Below are 16,962 nucleotides of genomic sequence, written 5' to 3' on the forward strand. Positions count from 1 at the left end.
CGTTGGAAGACCGAGACCCCGTTTGTGACGCCAAATGGGACCCTTAAGAAATGGTATAATCGCCCGTCTGCCTCGAAGGCTGTGTACTTGCGGTCACTTGGGCGGATGGGGAGCTGATGGTAGGCGGACTTGAGGTCCACGGTGGAGAAGACTTTATATTGGGCAATCCGATTGACCATGTCGGATATGCGGGGGAGAGGGTACGCGTCTAGTTGAGTGTACCTGTTGATGGTCTGGCTATAGTCTATGACCATCCTTTGCTTCTCCCCTGTCTTTACTACTACCACCTGTGCTCTCCAGGGACTATTGCTGGCCTGGATTATGCCTTCCTTTAGTAGCCGCTGGACTTCGGACCGAATGAAGGTCCGGTCCTGGGCGCTGTATCGTCTGCTCCTAGTGGCGACGGGTTTGCAATCCGGGGTGAGGTTTGCAAACAAGGATGGGGGTTGAACCTTGACGGTTGCGAGGCCGCAGATAGTGAGTGGGGGTATTGGGCCGCCGAATTTGAAGGTTAGGCTCTATAGATTTCACTGGAAGTCTAATCCCAGTAATGTGGGGGCGCAGAGTTGGGGAAGGACGTAGAGCCTGTAGTTTTTGAACTCCCTCCCTTGCACCGTTAGGGTAACTATGCAGAAGCCTTTGATCTGTACGGAGTGGGATCCTGCAGCTATTGAAATCTTTTGTGCGCTGGGATGGGTGGTCAAAGAACAGCGTCTTACCGTGTCGGGGTGGATAAAGCTCTGCGTGCTCCCGGAGTTGACTAGGCATGGTGTCTCGTGCCCGTTTATCAGCACCGTTGTCGTCGTCGTCTGGAGTGTCCGGGGCCGAGCTTGGTCCAGCGTCATTGAAGCGAGATGTGGTTGTAGTAGTTGAGCGTCTTCTTCGAACCCCGTGGAGCCGTCGATACTGGGGTCCGTTGTTGCCGTCCAAGATGGCGTCGGGGGAGAACAAAATGGCTGTCCCCATGCATCGCACATGGCTGGGGGGTCACAAGATGGCGGCGGGGGTGGACAAAATGGCCGCCCCATGCGTCGTACAGGTCTGCGGTGGTCCAAGATGGCGGCGCCCTTCCTCCCCTCGTGGTGGCCGGGACCCAAAATGGCGGCGTCTGCGGGTCGCACATGGGGCGCTGGGGGGGTTGGGGAGCGTTAGGAACGCGCGGGGCTCCCTCATCTCTGGGGACAGCGGTGGTCGGGACCCAAATTGGTAGCGCCGGCGGGTCAGACGTGGGGCGCGGGGGGGGGGGGGGGGGGGGCGTTAGAGACACGCAGAACTCCCTCTTCTCCGGGGAGAGCGGTGGTCGGGACCCAAAGTGGTAGCGCCGGCGGGTCATACGTGGGGCGCGGGGGGGGGGTTTGGGGAGCGTAAGCGGCGTGCAGGGCTCCCTGTTCTCCCGGGACCGCGGTGGTCGGGACCCAGAGTGGCTGCGCCTGCGGGTCATACATGGGGCGCTGGGGGGGTTGGTGAGCGTAAACGGCGTGCAGGGCTCCCTGTTCTCCCGGGACAGCGGCGACCTCGCGGGACCGGCACACACCGCGAAATGGCCCTTTTTCCCGCAGCTCTTGCAGATCGCTGCGCGGGCTGGGCAGCGCTGCCGGGGGTGTTTCGCCTGGCCGCAGAAATAGCAGCGGGCGCCCCCGGTGCGACTTGGCGTTTGGACCGCGCAAGCGTGTGGGGTGTCCGGGGGGGGGGGGGGTTGTCGCGACGGGTACGTACGGAGCCCAATGGGCTGCCGCGCGGTCGGGGCCGTAGGCGCGGGTATTTTGCGCGGCCACATCTAGGGAGGCTGCTAGGGCCCGTGCCTCTGAGAGTCCTAGCGACTCTTTTTCTAGAAGTCTTTGGCGGATTTGGGAGGAGTTCATACCTGCCACAAAAGCATCGCGCATTAACATGTCCGTGTGTTCATTTGCGTTCACTGATGGGCAGCTGCAGGCTCGTCCCAAAATTAGGAGCGCGGCGTAGAATTCATCTATCGATTCTCCGGGACTTTGCCGTCTCGTTGCGAGTTGATAGCGAGCGTAGATCTGGTTTACTGGGCGGACATAGAGACTTTTCAGTGCTGCGAACGCCGTCTGGAAATCCTCTGCGTCTTTGATGAGAGAGAAAATCTCCGTGCTTAACCTCGAGTGCAGGACCTGTAGTTTTTGGTCTTCTGTGACCCGGCCGGTGGCCGTTCTGTGGTAGGCCTCAAAACAAGTCTGCCAGTGCTTGAAAGCTGCTGCCGCGTTCACTGCGTGGGGGCTGATCCTCAGGCATTCCGGGATGATCCTGAGCTCCATAGTCCTTTAGTCACGCTTAATAAATTGTAGCGCACAAAGACTCCGAGAGACGAATAGAGTGAAGTCGATGAGGCTTTATTAAGCGTGACTGTTTCCCCCGCAGTTCAGTAGTAGACTGCCTGCGGGGAGGACTCCAGGTACTTATACTCCACCTTCAGGGCGGAGCTAGAGGTCAACGTCCAACCAGGACCCGGGATCTGTCAGCCAATGACATCATGGCTTCACAGTCCCACATGACCCCTAATGCATACTACCACAGTTGGGTGCTGGATGGGGATGGATGAAGGGATTTGATGGGGAGACTGTGGGCGCCGGTGTTGGAGGGAGGGGAGGCCCGGGGATGGGGGAATTGAGATAAGGCCGCAAAAGGAGCTGCGCCAGAGGGGGCGGGGCCGGCTCAGGAAAGCGCGGGCTTTTTCCCGCGCTAGGGAAGGACGGCGGTGGGGGTCGGAGGAGCGCACACTGACTGCTAGGGAGGAGGCGGAGGGGGGATTCCCACACTGGGGGGTTCGATGGGAAGACGGCAGAGGCCGGGGTCAGCAGGAGTCAGCTGACTTACGGGACTGTTATGGGGGGAGCAAAAGAGGTAGATATGGATCTAGCGGGGGAAGGGGGGGGGGGGGGGAGTATAGGGTTGCTGCTTCATTGGCCAATGGGGAACTGGAAATAGGAGAGGTGGTCGGGGCGGGGGTCCGCCGTCTGGGGGACTGGAGGGTGCGGGAGGCGCAGGCACGTGACTGGCCTAGAAAAGGAGATGGCTAGTCGGCCGGGAGGGGGGGTGAGAAGCCCCCCAATCCGGCTGATAACTTGGAATGTGAGGGGCCTGAATGGGCCAGTTAAGAGGGCCTGCGTGTTCGCGCACTTAAAGGGACTAAAGGCAGACTTGGTCATGCTTCAGGAGACACATTTGAAGGTGGCAGACCAGGTCAGGTTACGAAAGGGATGGGTAGGACAGGTATTCCATTCGGGGCTGGATGCGAAGAACAGAGGGGTTGCAATACTGGTGGGGAAGCGGGTGTCGTTTGAGGCCAAGAATATTGTAGTGGACAATGGGGGTCGATACGTGATGGTGAGCGGTAGGTTGCAGGGGGTGTGGTTGGTACTGGTGAACGTATACGCCCCGAACTGGGATGATGCCGGATTTATGAAGTGCATGCTGGGTCGGATTCCGGACCTGGAGGCAGGAAGCTTGATAATGGGGGGGATTTCAACACGGTGCTGGATCCAGCATTAGATCGCTCCAGATCCCAAGACGGGGAAGAGGCCGGCTGCGGCCAAGGTGCTTAGGGGGTTTATGGACCAGATGGGGGGAGTGGATCGGTGGAGGTTTGCTAGGCCCCTGGCCAGGGAATTCTCATTCTTTTCCCATGAACATAGAGCCTACTCCCGGATAGATTTTTTTGTTTTGAGTAGGGCGCTAATCCCGAAAGTGGAAGGAACGGAGTATTCGGCCATAGCCATCTCAGACCACGCCCCGCACTGGGTGGAGCTGGGGTTAGGAGAGGAGAGGGACCAGCGCCCGCTGTGGTGTCTTGATGTGGGATTACTGGCGGATGAGGTGGCGTGCGGGAGGGTGCAGGGGTGCATTGAGAGATACTTGGAGGCCAATGACAACGGAGAGGTGCAGGTGGGGGTAGTCTGGGAGGCGTCGAAGGCGATGGTCAGGGGAGAGTTAATCTCCAATAGGGCCCACAGGGAGAAGAGAGAGGGCAGGGAGAGGGAGAGGTTGGTGGGGGAGATCTTAAGGGTGCACAGGAGATATGCAGAGGCCCCCCGAGGAGGGACTACTTAGGGAGCGGCGAAGCCTCCAGACGGAGTTTGACCTGTTGACCACAGGGAAAGCAGAGGCGCAGTGGAGGAAAGCACAGGGGACGACGTACGAGTATGGGCAGAAGGCGAGCCGGATGCTGGCACACCAACTCCGTAAGAGGGTGGCAGCGAGGGAGATAGGTGGAGTTACGGATAGCAGGGGGAATACGGTGCGGAGTGCGGTGAGAGTAAATGAGGTATTTAAGGACTTCTATGAGGAGCTGTACAGATCTGAGCTCCCAGCGGGGGAAGAGGGGATGCGACGATTTTTGGATCAACTGAGGTCCCCGAGGGTGGAGGATCAGGAGGTGGCTGGTTTAGGGGCGCCAATTGGGTTGGAGGAGCTGGTTAAAGGATTGGGGAACATGCAGGCTGGGAAGGCCCCAGGGCCAGATGGGTTCCCGGTGGAGTTTTATAGGAAATATGTGGACCTGCTAGGCCCGTTGTTAGTAAGGACTTTCAATGAGGCAAGAGAGGGGGGGACCCTGCCCCGACAATGTCCGAGGTGCTGATCCTGAAGCGGGAGAAGGACCCGCTGCAATGTGGGTCGTATAGACCGATCTCGCTCCTCAATGTGGATGCTAAGTTGCTGGCAAAAGTGCTGGCTACGAGAATTAAGGACTGTGTCCCTGGGGTGAGTCATGGGACCAGACGGGATTTGTAACGGGCAGGCAGATAAACACTAATGTGCGGATGCTCCTCAACGTGATTATGATGCCATCGGTGGAGGGAGAGACGGAGGTAGTGGCAGCTATGGACGCGGAGAAGGCCTTCAACAGGGTGGAGTGGGAGTATCTTTGGGAAGTGCTGCGGAGGTTTGGGTTCGGGGAGGGGTTTATCAGTTGGGTCAGGCTCCTATATAGAGCCCCGGTGGCGAGTGTGGCTACGAATCGGCAGAGGTCGGAGCACTTTCGGCTGTACCGAGGGACGAGGCAGGGGTGCCCCCTGTCCCCCTTGTTGTTTGCATTTGCAATTGAGCCTTTGGCCATGGCACTAAGGGGTTGGTCCGAGGAACATCGGGTGTCGCTGTATGCGGACGACCTGTTGCTGTATGTGGCAGATCCAGTGGAGGGGATGGTGGAGGTCATGCGGATCCTAAGGGAGTTTGGGGACTTCTCGGGCTATAAGCTCAATGTAGGGAAAAGTGAGCTCTTTGTGGTGCATCCAGGGGACCAGGGAAAGGGGATAGACGACCTACCATTGAAGAGGGCGGAAAGGAACATTCGGTACTTGGGGATCCAGGTGGCTGGGAGCTGGGGGGCCCTGCACAGGCTCAATTTGACGCGGTTAGTGGAGCAGATGGAGGAGGATTTCAAAAGATGGATGTGCTGCCACTCTCGCTAGCGGGCAGAGTACAGTCGGTTAAAATGATGGTCCTCCCGAGGTTTCTCTTTGTGTTCCAGTGCCTTCCCATTGTGATTACCAAGGCCTTTTTTAAATGGGTAGGTAGGAGCATCATGGGTTTACTGTGGGCAAATAAGACCCCGAGGGTAAAGAGGGTGTTTCTGGAGCGTACCAGGGACAGGGAGGGCTGGTGCTGCCGAATCTGTGCGGCTACTATTGGGCAGCCAACGTGGCGATGAGTAAGTGGGTAATAGAGGGAGAGGGGGCGGCGTGGAAGAGGTTGGAGATGGCGTTCTGCAGGGGCACGAGCCTGAGGGCGCTGGTGACGGCACCACTGCCGCTCTCGACGACAAGGTACACCACGAGTCCGGTGGTGGCAGCAACGTTGAAGATCTGGGGGCAGTGGAGACGGCATAGGGGCGAGATGGGAGCCTCGGTTTGGTCCCCGATTCGGGAGAACCATTGGTTCGTCCCGGGAAGGATGGATGGGAGGGTTTCGGAGCTGGCATCGGGCAGGAATCAGAAGAATGGGGGACCTGTTTATAGATGGGACGTTTGCGAGCCTAGGGGCGTTGGAGGAGCAGTTTGGGTTACCCCCGGGAAATGCGTTCAGGTATATGCAAGTGAGGCGGCAGGTGAGGGAATTCCCATTGCTCCCGGCACAGAGGATTCAGGACAGGGTGATTTTGGGTGTATGGGTCGGAGAAGGTAAGGTTTCGGCGATCTATCAAGAGATGAAAGAAGAGGAGGTGGTTTCGGTAGAGGAGCTAAAGGGCAAATGGGAGGAGAAGCTTGGGGAGGAGATCGATGAGGGTCTGTGGGCTGATGCCCTGAGTAGGGTTAATTCGTCCTCCTCTTGCTGCAGGCTCAGCCTAATACAATTCAAGGTAGCGCATATGACAGGGGCGAGGATGAGTAGGTTCTTTGGGGTGGAGGACAGGTGTGGGAGGTGCTCGGGTAGTCCGGCAAATCACGTCCACATGTTCTGGTCGTGCCCGGCACTGGAGGGGTTTTGGAGGGGTCTTGCGAGGACTATGTCCAAGGTGGTGAAAGTCCAGGTCAAGCCGAGTTGGGGGTTGGCATTATTTGGGGTAACGGACGAGCCGGGAGTGCAGGAGGCGAAAGAGGCCGGTATCCTGGCCTTTGCGTCCCTGGTAGCCCGGCGGAGGATCCTGTTATTATGGAAGGACGCGAAGCCCCCCCAGTGTGGAAGCCTGGATAAATGACATGGCAGAGTTCATTAAGCTGGAGAGGATAAAGTTTGCCTTACGAGGGTCTGTGCAGGGGTTCTTCAGGCGGTGGCAACCGTTCCTAGACTATCTCGCGGAGCGCTAGGAGGAGGTCAGCAGCAGCAGCAACCCAGGGGGGGGTCTCTTTAGGGGGGGTATTTGGGCGGGTGGGGGGGTTTCCCCAAGGGTACTCTTGAATGTCATATGGGGGGGGTTAATATATGCGGGAGAAACCCAATGTATAAGTAGTTTATTATTTTTTGATTGTGGTGTTTGTGTTCTTTCTTCTTTTTGTTATGAGCTTGTTTGTTAAAAAATTTTGTTGGGAAAATTTGAATAAACATATTTTTAAAAATAAAAAAATTAAAATATTCAAAGACCCTGCTTTCACTGCCTTTTGAGAGAGTTCCAGAGACTCACGACCCTCTGAAAAAACAAATTTCTCTTCATCTCTGTCTTAAATGAGCGACCCTTTATTTTCAAACAGTGACCCAAAGTTCTAGATGCTCCAAAAAGAGGAAACATCCTCTCCACACCCACCCTGTCAAAATTTAACGGTTTTGATCAAGTGCATTCATTTTATTTTAAGTAATTTTAGGTTTTCTGTAGATTTATGGTTAACTATAATATTGTAGGTACTGAAGATCAAATCCACTTACTTTGATGGGTCTGCTCCCTTGAAATAAGCATTCACTGATTCTGTGAAAGCAGTTGCAACTGGTAAGGAGTCTTGTGACCCAAGGCTTATCGGACTGGGTCCACGAGAAGTGCCTGGTAGATAAACAGAAAAAAAAATGTATTTCATCTTAAATAAATTAAACAATTTCCTTGTGTCTGTAGTTATTTTAATATTTGTTAAATGTATGAAAATCTCAGTAATGCTTTAAAATCATGTCTAAGTTGTACACGGAGAATCATGTTCATATTCTTGAACTTGAAATTATCAGGCATACAAATTTGATTATCCGAGACAAGTTAGGAGAGCTGAGAAATTCTGGAGAGTAAGATACAAAACCATTTTCTTTTTAAAAAGTGAAATCTGTGGCAGTTAAGCTAACATTTAGCGATCGACAACAACAATTTCCCAGTATTTTAAATAAATAATGTGATCCACTATTCTTGAAACGGCCAAAAGGAGAGAAATTTGGAAAGTTGGCATTGTGCAAATTGACTCAGAACTACAATATATTAATCTTTTATAATAATCTTTATTATCACAAGTAGGCTTACTTTAACACTGCAATGACGTTACTGTGAAAAGCCCCTAGTCACCACATTCCGGCGCCTGTTCGGGTACACAGAAGGAGAATTCAGAATATCCAATTCACCTAACAAGCACGTCTTTCGGAACTTGTGGGAGGAAACCGGAGCACCCGGAGGAAATCCTCGCAGTCACAGGGAGAACGTGCCGAGTCCGCACAGACAGTGACCGAAGCCGGGAATTGAACCTGGGACCCTGGCGCTGTGAAGCAACAGTGCTACCCACTGTGCTACCGTGCCATGCTATTGTGCTATGAAATTGATAAAATTGTTACTCAGAAGAAAATTCCCTACACCTTATAACTAAAACCAAATTAGATCACAACTAGTCAGGTTAACATTAGGGAAAAAAATCCTTCCTTGGCCCTCTCCGATTTCTCATCTACATTCTGCCCTTTGACAACATTATCCAAAAGCAAAGTATTAGTTTTCACAAATATGCTGCTGACCCTTAGCTTGACCTCACTATCGCCTTTATCAACTCCTTGACTGTTGTTAAATTATCAGAATGCTTATCCAACATCCAGTATTGGATGAGTAGAAATTTTCATAATTAAATGTTGGGAAAACCAAAGCATTTGGTTTCAACTCTGTTCCCCAGCTACCAACTGCATCGCTCTCCCTCTAAGGTTAAACCAGTCTGTTGACAAGGTTTCTGTCACACATGACCCTGAGATGAGTTTCCAGCGTCATACTTGTGCCATCACCAAGACTGCCTATTTCCACCTTGATAACATCACCTACCTTTTCCCGTCTCAGCTCTTCTGCTGATGAAATCTTTCTTCACTACTTCTAGACTTGACTGTTCCAATGAACTCCAGACTGGTCTCCCACATTCTACCTTCTGTAAACTCGAGGACATCCAAAGCTCTGCTGCCTATGCCTTATCTCACACAAAGCTTACTGTCACCTAACAAAGACGTCTTTCGGGACTTGTGGAAGGGAACCGGAGCACCCGGTTCACCTATTTATTATGGGTTGTTCTAGTTGACCTACATTGGCTTCTGGTCAATCAATGTCTTGATTTCAAAATTCTTATCCTTGCTCTTAAATGTCCTTAAACTCATCCCTCCCTATCCCTATAATCTCTTCCAGCCCCACGACCCTCTGAGACAGCTGCGTTCCTCTACTTCTGGCCTCGTAAGCATCCCCAATTTTAATTGCTCCACCATTGATGGCCATTCCTTCAGTGGCCTAGGGTCCAAGTTCTGGAGTATCCTCCCTACACAACTCAGCCTTTCTACCTCTTCTTCTTTCTTTCAGACATTCTTTAGAACATACCTCTTTGACCAACCTTTTCACCACTCAGCCTTTCTACCACTTCTTCCTTCTTTAAGGCATTCTTTAAAACCTACCTCTTCTACCTTTTGGTCATCTGACCTATCTCCTTATGTGGAATGGTCACATTTTATTTTGTAATGCTCTTGTGAAGTGCCTTGGAACATTTTATTATATTAATGGTGCTATATAAATATAAATCATTATTGTTGTTATAACAATCAGCATAATCTGATAGATAATTAGTGATTGTAAAGTCCCCTACTCTCAGAATCGGTCTTTATTATTCATTGAAGGTGCAAAAAAGGATTTTAAAAGAGTAATTAAAAAATCATGCAGGGGTTGTCACCTTCCCCAGCAGACTTTTCTGGTACATTCAACAATGATCCCAGTAGCAGCCTTTTTCTACCGCTCTCATGCTGCCTCGTTATAGCTGTTGTAAAAGATTCCCAAACGTCTTTTACAGCTGATGTCTAAAAAATGGTATAGGCAACAAAAAATTGCAGACGAATTGGTTGTTCACACGCTTAATAGTTTGTTAATTAGTCATTTCAAAATGGTGGACAGATTGCCAATTTCTACGCCTGCGCACCTTCCGTATTATCAGAGGCTGGTGTGATGACGTCAGGTTACCTATCTGATATCATCATTCTAAATTTTTTGTCAGTGTGGGGAGCCAGTGTGCCTGATTGGGAAACGTAAAATCCAGCCGAGAGATATTTGTAGATTTGTGGTCCTTCGTCAAAAGAACTAAAACTTCACAAATCTAAGCTCTCAATATTTAAAATAATTTTCAGGATTAACAAGAAATTCTCATGAGTGTAATCTTTAAGATTCAGCATGACATATCCTTGTGTATCAACCCAGAGTATTTCAATATAGAAGTTTGTAAAAATCACTAGATGATTGAAGGTAAGACGATGGGTGCGATCTAACTGAAAAGATCCTACGTGTCATTTATGGCGGGTTTTGCTGGGAGTTTCTCCCCAGTCTGTTGGTGAGTTCCCCACCACTATCTAACTACACTTCGTCAATTTTTTGGGCCCTGGAAGTTTCTCACCGGGCTAGCCCACACTAAGAATTATTTTCACCACTGGGGAGCTGAACTCACTGGCCAGACTGGCTTCTCGGAGAATGGGCCACCATTTTGAAAGGGTGCCCTGATTCTAAGAGGATTGATGGTCCTTCACACCCACGGGTATTGCCACCCCCCACATACATGGGCATTACAATTCCCGCCCTCCCCCCAAAGTGATGACACCCTGCTATGGGGTCGCTCTGCACCCCTCCCCCCCCCCCCCCTTTCAGGCCTTCCCATGCCTATTTTTGGGTTCTCCCAAATCCCGGACCCTCAACCTTCAGCCACCCCCACAACCGTGGCACCTTCATAGCCTCGCTATGCCCGCTCGCTATCCCCTCCCCTCCATGCCACCTTCCTTTCATGGGCATGGTCCATCTCAGGCCCTGACCCTTGGCAGTGCCACCTGGGTTCCTTTGTAGTGCCAAGATGGTAGTGCCAAGGTGCCCACATTCCGGGGGGGGGGGGGGGCACTCTGCCTTGTCCCTGACCACTCGGGGGCCTCCATTGGCCTGTGCAATCTCCCGGTTGCCGTTCCACCTCGTCCACATTTGTGTGGGCCAGCACTGAGTGGCGCCTGGCTGGGGTCTCCCTGGGGAGACCAGTAGATGCCTGGAGCCAGATAGATCCGGGATCAGCATGCCTAAATGGGTTTTAAACCCACTTAGGCATGCAAGGCTTTGCCCTGCCCATTGTGGGCAGGGTCCTGATCGCGACACTTCGAGACCTGGATAGACCTTGTAGAGGCTGGTTTAGCACAGTGGGCTAAATAGCTGGAATGTAATGCAGAGCAACACCAGCAGCGCGGGTTCAATTCCCATACCAGCCTCCCTGAACAGGCGCCGGAATGTGGCGACTAGGGACTTTTCAGTCTACTTGTGACAATAAGCGACTATTATTATTATTACAGTACAGGGACCAGGGTTCGATTCTCGGCTTGAGTTACTGTCTGTGCTGAGTCTGCACATTCTCACTGTGTCTACGTGGGTTTCCTTCAGGTGCTTCGGTTTCCTCCCAAAGGCCTGAAAGACGTGTTTGTTAGGTGAATGGGACATTCTGAATTCTCCCTTCGTGTACCCGAACAGGCACCGGATTGTGGCGACTAGGGGATTTTCACAGTAATTTTATTGCAGTGTAAATGTAATCCTACTTGTGACACGAATAAAAATTAATAATAAAGATTATTAAGATTATCTTGTACACATGCTTATAGCCAATGCGGCCAATTATAGCTATTATTCATTCTATCAGTTTATCTAGTAAAAAGTATAATCATGTTGCAATAATGGGATTGATGCCTTTAAAAACTGGTTTAAAGTTTCCACCAATTACAGTACCTGCAGGTGTCTCACTGCGCCTCTCAAATGAAGGAAGTTTTCTAGTGAATACATCACCATCTGGTACAATAAACACACAAACATCGGGACAAAGACCAAAAACAGTGACCAGATATTAAAGCTAAAGTCTCATGCAGAGAGATGCTAAATTCTCTAGTTTTTAATTGTGCAAAACTCAAATAACAAGTTTTCGGACAAGAAGGTCAGGTTTCTATTGACATGCTGATTTATAAAGTACATTTATAAGTGTAACAGGATTTAATTTTAGTTCTCCAGTTTATTTTATATGGTATATATAATCTCTGTCATAGTCACTACCATTAAAATATGAAGAACTATTAGGAGTGGTAGCAATTTTGCACAATTAAAACACCATTTTAGCAAGCTTTTGGACAGGCATTACATATTTGAGAAGAACGCTCAGCAAAAAAAATCATGCAGTCAATTACAAATGCACCACAATTTATACCATGTGTATAAGAATTAGCAGTTGCAATTTTTCAACTTTCTAAGGCTACAGTTCATGTGCATTTACCTCTACTGCAAAATCTGGCTGAAAGGCCAAACCACATATTCCAAGATAGCACCAAGGTTAAAAGAATTAAAGAGAATTAAAAGTTGATTGTGTGAATTAAACTAAAGCTACCTTTAATAAAAACATTTTCCTTTGTTCCCATAACAATTATTTTGAATGCAAATAAACTCTAGATTAGACAACTGAATGCTTTAAAATCCAATTAGCAAATTAAGGGGCTAGATTCTCTGCAGCCCTGCACCGAAATCGCATTTGGCGCAGGGGCGGAGAATGGCCGGTCCCCAGAGAATCACTCAGGTGCGATCTACGTGGCGCGGCTAGGGGGCCATTGACAGAGGCCCCCTCCGCGCAAAACTGGCCGAGTTCCCGACGGTGTGATTCTAACCACGTATCAGCCATCAGGAACCTCGGGTGGCGGCTGTGGACTCGGTTCGCGGCCACCCAGGTGGGGGGCGGGGCTCATGGATGGCCAGGGGAGATCTCGGGGGGGCCTACATTTTGGATGACGGTCCGCAATCAGAGACCGCCATTGTGCAAGGCGCAGCCTCTGCAGGTCGCCACCGTGCGCATGCGTGGACTCCCGACCGGAGGTGTGGGGGCCCTGTATCTGCAGCCAGAGCTGAGAGGTGCACTCTGGGGCCCAGCCCCCTGCAGGCAGGAGAATCACTCAGGACTTTCTTGAGGAAAGTCAAGAGTGAAACGCCAGTATTTTTACACTTGCGTGTGGACACAGCCCCATTTTTGGAGAATCCAGCCCACGGTCTGTATAAAATATTCCAGGGAGGTCTGTGGCGGTGGTGAAATCCCTGCCTCACAAGCAGAAGCTCCGAGTTTGAGTGCCACTCCAGGTCTTGATAGCCAAAGAAAGGTACATTCATTTTTTTTCCTCTTATAAATTTAGAGGACCCAATTATTTTTTCCGATTAAGTGGCAATGTAGCATGGCCAATTCATCCAACCTGCACATCTTTTGGGATGTTGGGGTGAAACCCACAGACACGGGGAGAATGTGCAAATTCCACACGGGCAGTGACCCAGGCCGGGATTCAAACCCGGATCCTCAGTGCCGTAGTATGAGTGCTAACCACTGTGCCACATGCCGCCCTAGAAGATACATTCACAACGTGGCCAAACAAGTTGATTATCAACTTGGAAATTCTTCCAACATATGTCAATGGCAAGGGGTAAGAGGGGATAGATTCACAGTCGGCCATGTGATGGAAAGAAATTATGGATGGCACGGTGACACAGTGGCTACCACTGCTGCCTCATATGCCAGGGACCTGGGTTCAATTCCACCTTGCCCGACTGTCTATGTGGAGTTTGTACGTTCTCCCTATGTCTGTGTGGGTTTCCTCCGGGTTTCAGTTTCCTCCCACAGTCCAAAGATGTGCAGGTTAGGTGGATTGGCCATGTTAAATTACCGCTTAGTGTCCAAAGGATAGGTGGGGTTATGGGGTTACAAACATAGGGCAGGGAACTGGGCCTAGGTAGGATGCACTTTCATAGGGTTGGTGCAGACTTGATGGGCCGAATGGTCTCCTTCTGCACTACAGGAATTCTATGAAATAGGACCCTCTACCATCACTATACATAGTTCCAGACTGCAACATGCATATAAAAGTGTATTTTGCAACTCAGACTCCTTGGGAGACCGACTGGCCAGCTTTCTGGACAGCCAGTGTGGATCAGATTTGTGTCAACAAGGTTCGATACAGCTGGGATGTGTTCAGGACCTTCCTCCTTGCCCTGCCCATGGTGGAGATCGCAGTGCTGTGGGTCCAGCCAGCTTTTGAGCAGAGAACCCAAGAACTTATTCCACAAAAAACTATTTAGTTTATCAGTATATTCATAAAATCAGGGACTCAACCAAAATAGGCTATATGCTCAATAACTTTCCCAAATTCCCTCAGAATCCAGCACTAAATGCAGTGGTTAACAACCCAGGGCCTACATTAACAAAGTTCATAACCATCATTACAGAAAAATACATGCAATGCAAAATAAACAAAACACTGAATTTTGGCAGGAAATATTTAGTTAAAAATTAAATTAAAATGGAAGTATGGGCTAAAAATAAGAAAAGTTGCGTCTACATTTTACTCCATTTTCTAAAAATTGGGCAACTTCCATAGTTAGGGTGACCTGACCAATGGATATTGCATTAACAGCAGCAATGATTCACTGGTCAAGCTGAATGTTGGAGACAATGGTGTTCGAAGAAATCACTCCCTAACTTGTTTCCATCTCTTCCTGCACATGTAGGATGACAATGATGAAGCATTCCATTAACCCCAAAGCAAACATGATTGTAAGCAAGATAGAGATTTGGAATTGGCCAATTTGAGAGAATTTTCTACAATGAAGGCTCTAGCTATCTATTCTGGGCTTCATACCATTGTGTAATTTATTAATGCCACACAGAAGTGAACTTTCATCTATGCAAGTAAAAAATCTTCGCTCTTCCAGTTATCTGCCAAGTTCGATTGCATAATGGGAAAAGTGTTTCCAAGTGCACAATTCAGTTCTCAAGTCACGTGCAAAGTTTTTTCATCATTTGAAGAGATGACTGCAATCAGTGTGGGCAGAATTTGGGGGGAAAAAGCAATCAAAATTAAAATCTTAATCATTTACCATTTTCTACTTATTGAGTAGAGCCATTAATTCTTCTGGGGAGAATATTTGGAGGTGTGTTATTAGATCGCATCCACATGTACCTTGCTGTAGCAGTAGCCAGAATGTTGAGGAGGCAGCAGAGATCCCATCTCCAGGGGACTCCTCTTTTGGCCATACAGTACCCAAAAATGCCTCAGAGCCCTCTGGGAAACTGCAGGGTGGGTTACCATACACTGGCATTTTGTTTCCCAATTATTTTGCCAGCATTAACAGTATAGGACCTGGTGACAAAATCTGGTGATAGTTTCTCTAAAGCATTAAATTGCTTCAATTTATATAGAAATTGGTTTTGAGACTTTGAAAGCATTGTTTCATGTTCTTCCGGATGAGAATTTAAACTGTTACACTTCTCATTTGAACGTAAAATATTCCATGTCACTTTTCCAGGGGAAAAAAAAAAGGGTTCCTCTGGTTAATATATTCTAAAACAGAATGTCTAATCGCTTATCGTGTTGGTTGTAGAAACTAGCTGTGCTAAGTTGTAGATGCTAGTTTTTTTTGTTCTTTTATGGGATGTGGGTATTGCTGGCTGGCCCAGAATTTACTGCTTATCCCTATATGCTCTGGAGGGGCATTTAAGAGTCAACCACACTGCTTTGGATCTGAAGTCACATGTAGACCAGACCAGGTAATGGTGGCAGCTTTCCTACCGTAAAGGACATAAATGAAGGGTTTCAATGATTTCATGGTCATTATTAGACTTTTATTCTGATAAAGTCATTATTAGACTTTTAATTCCAGATTTTTATTTGTTGTACTGGGATTCGAACCCAGGTCTTCAGAGCATGGACTAATCCCTAGTCCACTGATAATACCACTACGCCAATGCCTCCCTTACATTACATGAGTGACCACAATTCAAAAGTACAGAACTGGATAGAAATGCTTTGGAATAACGCGAGGCTGTGAAAAGTGCCATTTAGAGTGCCAAGCTTTCTTTCTTCTATTCAGTAGAAATTAAAAAGAAAACTTACTAATGTATACTAGATATCATACAAGTTATAAGAACTTACTAATGCATATTCGATATTAGACAAGTTATTTGAAGCATTTCTCTAATAGCCGCTGTAAATGAATATTTTTGAGAGAGTTGAGTTTTTACAGATTAAGGAGAGAATTTCCCACAGGCTTCATCATAAGCATTATTATGCCAATACAGAATTATAAGCACTTTCTAAATGCTTGTTAAAATGTGAAGTGTTATTTGCAACTGCATTATAAATAAGAAATTAAAGTTTAAATAAACTTTCCTGTTACAAAATTATAACCATAGAATGCAAACTTTCTCTTGTTCTTGTGATGCAAAACGATATAGCAAAACCCAGCAGGCACAATAATTAGCATAGAGAAAATACCAGATATATGAGCTTCAACTCCAAAATTCATACGAAAAACCTCAGCAACTGAGGAAAAATAAATGAAGAAACACAAGTGTATGGACAAACTTTCAAATAATCTAAATTTGAAGTATTTCCAATGATCTCATATATTGTCACAGTTAGAAAAAATCCATTTGCATTTAAAAAAAAAAAAAATGTTTATTAAAGGTTTTCATAAAATATCAATAACAAAATGAGAAAGAAAAAAGAACCCAACAGGGTGAAGTACAAAACACAATCTAAAAAAGCAACCCCCAAAACCCCTCCCCCCTGTACATAAATAATAAATTAACATTAACACCCCGACTTAACACAAGTATATACACCCCCTCAGACCCTCCAGTGTAAATAACATAAACAAAAATAAAGTAAACCCCCCGCCCCGCCCCCCCCGAGCTGCTGCTGCCATTGACCAATGTCTATCGTTCTGCCAGAAAGTCTAAGAACGGTTGCCACCGCTTAAAGAACCCCTGTACCGACACACTCAAGGCGAATTTCACCCTCTCCAATTTAATGAACCCTGCCATATCGCTGATCCAGGATTCCACGCTTGAGGGCCTCGCATCTTTCCGTTGAAGGAGAATCCTTCGTCGGGCTACCAGGGACGCAAAGGCCAGAATTCCTGCCTCTTTCGCCTCCTGCACTCCCGGCTCCTCTGCCACCCCAAATAGTGCGAGCCCCCAGCCCGGTCTGACCCTGGATCCTACCACCCTCGGCACCGTCCTCGCTACGCCCTTCCAAATTTCCTCCAGCGTTGGG

General features: G+C 48.7%; 1 protein-coding gene across 1 annotated transcript in view; it reads right to left on the reverse strand.

The window, feature by feature from the left end:
• fcho2 (FCH and mu domain containing endocytic adaptor 2) overlaps nt 1-16,962 on the reverse strand; it is a 337,179-nt gene that overhangs the window by 119,661 nt on the left and 200,556 nt on the right. The window contains exon 22 of the mRNA XM_072516128.1: nt 7,321-7,432. Within this exon, the coding sequence (XP_072372229.1) occupies nt 7,321-7,432 (112 nt within the window). The remainder of the gene's footprint in view (nt 1-7,320; nt 7,433-16,962) is intronic.

This window comes from Scyliorhinus torazame, chromosome 9 (assembly GCF_047496885.1).
Source record: "Scyliorhinus torazame isolate Kashiwa2021f chromosome 9, sScyTor2.1, whole genome shotgun sequence".
Taxonomy (NCBI): domain Eukaryota; kingdom Metazoa; phylum Chordata; class Chondrichthyes; order Carcharhiniformes; family Scyliorhinidae; genus Scyliorhinus; species Scyliorhinus torazame.